Source organism: Triticum aestivum, chromosome 5B (genome assembly GCF_018294505.1).
Source record: "Triticum aestivum cultivar Chinese Spring chromosome 5B, IWGSC CS RefSeq v2.1, whole genome shotgun sequence".
Classification (NCBI taxonomy): Eukaryota; Viridiplantae; Streptophyta; class Magnoliopsida; order Poales; family Poaceae; genus Triticum; species Triticum aestivum.
Genome location: NC_057807.1, coordinates 521,445,676 through 521,450,502, shown reverse-complemented (window position 1 = coordinate 521,450,502; position 4,827 = coordinate 521,445,676). Strand labels below are relative to the sequence as shown.

Here is a 4,827-nt window from a genome sequence, read left to right as displayed (position 1 = left end):
GAAACGCCAAGTCCCGTCAGCCTTTCTGACAAGTCGAACGGGGGATGAAAATGCAGAAGAACTAGGACGGATCAGACCGCGAGCCAGCATCTCTGAACATTGGCGCTCTAGTTCATCTTTTTGAATCGTTGGGTAGCGGTAGGGACGGACAGCAACCGGCGGTGTCCCGGGAATAAGATGAATATGATGGTCATGTGCGCGCTGTGGCGACAGGCCATGTGGGTCGGCGAAAACATCGGTGAAAGTGGCCAGCAGGTTGTCCAGAAGTTCCTTGCCTTCGCACGCGTGTAGGTGGGCAGGACGTCCGAGGGAGGAGAGGTTATAGGATATTCTGCTTCCGTTTATTGATCCAAGGGCTGGCTATATATAGCCTAATTACAAGACCAGACTAAGACTCCTACTACAAGTGGGTGTTGGCAGGGTAACCTTCTTCGGGACTAAACCTTTCCAACTAATACCCAGACTCCTAATCTAAAAAGACTGTAATTAAAGTAGGACATATCTTTAGGCAGGTGCAGGGCCGGCCCGTGCAGGTCCCTTAGGGCATGTACAATGGTGCTATCTTAGGAGTGACACATAGGATAAATGATGAGGTGGAGGAGAGAGAACTCGTAAGAAAAGGCTTGCCTTCTCTTATTTAAGAGAAGACAAGAGATGATCTCTTAGCACAATATGTCTCGTCACGTTTTTAGGAATAACTAATTATTGAAGATAAGGCTAAAAAATGACCCATTGTAGACATTTTTTCTTGTCATCTCTTAATTACATGCAAGATTTAAGATAAGACTATCTTATCGATCATTGTACATTGTACATGCCCTTACGCCTATAGGGCTGGCCCCACATGACAGGTGCTGATCAGTCCGGACATATTGGGCCGGTTTGAGGACCCCGGCATCAGTGCATCTCCGATCCGATGCTGAGGCCCTACAGTTCACAGGGTCCTCGTGTCGTTCCCCAGCTGCCTGCGCGCGCGTGACACTGCTGCGGCCGGCCGGCCGTCGTTACGCAGCAACAAACACTACACTGCTGCTGCTGCTACAGAGCACCGCAGCAACAGCTCTGTGGAGTGAACAGAAACCATCAATGGCGGGCAGCAACAGGAGCCGCAGCGGGGCAGAGCGAATCCTCACTTGATTCATATCAGGCTAACAGAATAATTACAAGCAACAGATGCAGACGCAGATGCATGCCCGCAAGCAAGAATGGCGACCCTACCACCCCCCAACAACGACGACCAGTCAAGCCAAGCCACCATACACACACGGTGCTGCTACTCTACAGCCTAATTGTAATCAGCGTCAGAGAAACATTCTAGGGGTCCAAAACCCTGGGGCAATGCAAGGTGCAACACAACTCACTCAATGTCCTAACTGAAACGGAGAACACTGGTCTCTCAACTTGATACCGACGGCCATGTCATGTCATGTCGCCTCAACCGCCGCCGGGTGCGGCTGCTGCTGCTGCTGCTGCTCGATGGCGGCAGCCTTCTCGGCACGCTCCTTGGGACCGGCGCGCGCCAGGAGGTCCTCGTAGAGCGCGACGGAGTCCCTGGAGAACTCGGCCAATGCCTCGAACATGCTCGCAAGCCCGATCTTGAAGCCGTTGAGGGTGACGTCGTGGGTGTCGCGCATGCAGTGGTGGTGCCGCGCCTTCTCCGCCTCCACCCGCCGCCGCAGCGCGCTCAGCGCCTCCTTGCGCTCCGACAGCTGCTCCATCCGCTGCCTCGCGTCCTGCTCCGGCCGGTGCTCAAGCAGCTTCGTCTCGATCACCTTGTTCTCCGCCCGCTTGTACGCCGTCGCCTTCTTGTCCAGCTCCTTGGCCAGCCCGTCCACCTTCCGCTTCTGCTGCTGCTCCTCCCCCTGCTTCAGCCACAGCACCCTCACGCTCCGGTTGAAGTTTCGCATGGTGAAGGGCACCCGCTTGTACGGGAACCTCGACAGCGTGGTGTGCCACTCGTGGCAGATCACGACCAGGGGCGGCGCGCCGGCCCTGTCAGGCGCGATCAAAGAGATCCCTCGGGAGTAACGGATGGTGTCCGTCAAGATGAACTTGGACAGCCAGCCGTCAAGGGTTTCAATGTATGCTTTCTGAGCACTAACATAGCTCACAAAGCAGGACCTCCAATTCCTCAGTTCAACCTCCAGCCTGAGAGTGGCATGCCGCTGGGCATCGTTGCAGAATTTCCCATAAGCAGGGCAGGTGAAGGAATTCACCTCAAACATTATCTGTCGCTGTGCTTCATGAGATTCCACCATTACTTTCCAAGTTCTCGCAAAGCTGTCACGGAGAAGGGAAAAAGCATCAGTATTCTGATTCACTGAAACCACATCACAAATCTTACACACAAAACATGACATCAGCTTACCCGTGCAACAACTCAACAAGCTGCGGTTGCAGTTCCTCATCCCTTAATTTTTGTATTCTATCGGATATCGATTCTGCTGCTCGTAGAGAAACCCAGATCCTTGTGTACAAGTCTCTCACATTTGTCCGGGTCTTTTCAGCACAGCGCAGCTCTGAACCTTTGGCATCTTGGTTCCTCAGCTGGACACATTTTTTCTCGTATGTTTGTCGAATTTGATCTATGGCCTGTACAGAACCAAATTGTTTTAAATATAAATATAACAATACAAGATACACGAACCCAAAGACCTGGGCTATCAGTAGTATGACCTTGTCAAGACCTTCAACTTAGCCTCATTTACTAAAGACACACGAATCCAAAGACAAGATACATTTTTAATTTCAAGGTGGGTCAGTCTTTTTCAAATAATCAGTTGCCTTAACCATAGGTAGATCAATAGCAACTTGCTAAGAAAGATATGAGGTGTCTTTGTATATATATGCAATCACAGGTAAGATCAAATGACTCCAGCAGATATATAACCCACCTTAACTTCTTCATACAGCTTCTTCTCCCAGGCATACAATCTCCCTAATGTCTGCGAGTGACTTCCTGACTTCATCCCACCGTAGTCATCGAATATATCACTCTTATTAGTCTCACTCTTCTCTGTCCATGACAAGCTGTTCGAGCTTGCTCCCAGCTCGCTCCTATAGGATGAAGATGACACAGACGACGGAGACCGATGCCACGCGATGGCATGAATTATCTTCGACGGGCTCTCTGCACCAAGACAGAGATATCAATGTCAATACCATCAACTAAAGACACACCTAATATGTGGTCTGTACTCTGCAGTGTATGGATATATCTCAATCAAAAGCCAGTCCTTGTACTGTGCTGTTCTAAGTTCAAGCAGAACTGAAAAGTGCAGATTCATGGTGTTCATCATGAAGCAGGAGCCTTTAGTTATTTGCACCCCAAAAGGACCACTTTGGCAATCAAGAACCACAAGTGGTAGCATCAAAAGGGCTAAAAAATTGGCCCAGGACATGACTGCAAAGTTAGAAAAGGTGATAACAAATTGGCTGTGTGCGGATATTACAGCAGCCGAGAATATTCAAAGCCACTTTTTTTATGAGATTATGCTCTGCTTAATCTCCAGGGGCACATGCGAGCCCTAAACAAAGAACAGCACCATCCAAAAATTCCATGCCACCATACCATGAGTATTAAAAGAGTAGTGTATCCAAACCAAATCCATGTAATGACACAGGGCCTTTAGCTGATGGAGATTTGTGAAATCCACTCATGTCTCGCACCAGCTTTACGCCCAAATCTTGCGGGTTTTCCACAAACAGAAAAAAGGGATTCGGCCGCATTTGGGGCGAAAGATCGAGCAGGTTGCGGTGGCAGAGAGAAATGGAGGCAAGAAAAGTTGGGGGAAGGTGATAAAGGCCGGACCTTTGAGCTCGGGGGCACGGGCGGCGGCCTCGAGCATGCCGGAGACCTCCTTCCCTGCCTCCGCGGCGCGGGACAGGAGCTCCTCCACCTCTTTCAGCGCCGCCAGGAGCTCGCGCCCCGGCTGCACCATGCCGACCTCCAGCCCGCCGCCGCCGTTGTTACCCGTCGTCACCTCGCCCACCTCTTTCGCATCTTCCTGCTTGGCCACTCCGAGGGAAGCCTCTGTTTTAGGGTTTTTTGTCGCCGCCGCCGCCGCCTTCTCCCCTTCGTCGTCCTCGTCGTCGTCTTCCTCTTCCGCCTCCTCCAGGTCCGGGATCCCCTCCCGCTCCCTGACGGCGCGCATCTCCTCGTCGCTGATGGCCGCGGACGCCGCCGCCACCTCCTCCGTCCCGTAGAACGGGTTGAAGAAGTCCCACCCGCCGACGGCCGACGCCGCGGGGGGCGGTGGCGGCGGCGTCGCCGGGGGCGTGTAGTAGTACGGGCGGCCCATCTCCGGCGTCCCCATTTCCGGCGTGCGCGCGCCGCAGTCGTCCTGCTCCTCCTCGGCCGGCGGCGCCTCCGTCTGCCGCTGCGGCTGCGGCGGCGGGGGCGAGGGCGTGGGCGTGGGGGCCGAGGGCATCAGCGCCTGCGCCGGCTTGGGCGACCCGGGGGGCGAGGGCGTGGGGGTGGGGAGCGTGATGAGTATCGGCGCCGGCGCGGTGTGCCGGGCGACGAAGACGTCGAGCGCGTCGGCGACGGCGCGCAGGGCGGCCGCGTAGCCGGCGTGCGCCGCGGCCAGCGCGAACCTCCGGTCGGCGGCGGCCTTGATTAGGCGCTTCCGGTCGCGGCACACCGCCACGGGGTCCCCGCCCGCGCCGGCGCCGCCGCCGCCGGCGGCGAGCCGGGAGGCGGCGCAGTTCCCCATCGGAGCCTACCCCACCCTACCGAGGGTTTATTAGAGCAGGGTTTAGCGCAGGGCGCAGGGCGCAGGGGAGGGAGGGAGTGAGGGCCGGGGGTCAAAGTCAAAGTGGGAGAGT

At 55.0% G+C, this 4,827-nt stretch overlaps 1 protein-coding gene across 1 annotated transcript; it reads right to left on the bottom strand.

Moving 5' to 3' along the window:
- Nucleotides 1–1,119: 1,119 nt before the first annotated feature.
- Nucleotides 1,120–4,815, bottom strand: LOC123112904 (protein ALTERED PHOSPHATE STARVATION RESPONSE 1). The gene is made up of 4 exons (XM_044534003.1): nucleotides 3,812–4,815; nucleotides 2,895–3,130; nucleotides 2,369–2,592; nucleotides 1,120–2,280 (listed from the first exon to the last, which is right to left on the bottom strand). Exons 1-4 carry the CDS (start codon nucleotides 4,713–4,715, stop codon nucleotides 1,425–1,427), a joined length of 2,220 nt encoding a protein of 739 aa, XP_044389938.1. The 5' UTR covers nucleotides 4,716–4,815; the 3' UTR covers nucleotides 1,120–1,424.
- Between the last annotated feature and the right edge of the window lie 12 nt (nucleotides 4,816–4,827).

Bases quoted from the DNA above. Each gene is read 5' to 3' on its own strand.
- LOC123112904 (XM_044534003.1), bottom strand. From the start codon at position 4,715: ATGGGGAACTGCGCCGCCTCCCGGCTCGCCGCCGGCGGCGGCGGCGCC. The intron at 2,593-2,894 runs GTGGGTTATATA...GGTTCTGTACAG, and splicing joins AGCTGTATGAAGAAGTTAAG to GCCATAGATCAAATTCGACA. The intron at 2,281-2,368 runs GTAAGCTGATGT...TCTCCGTGACAG, and splicing joins CTTGTTGAGTTGTTGCACGG to CTTTGCGAGAACTTGGAAAG.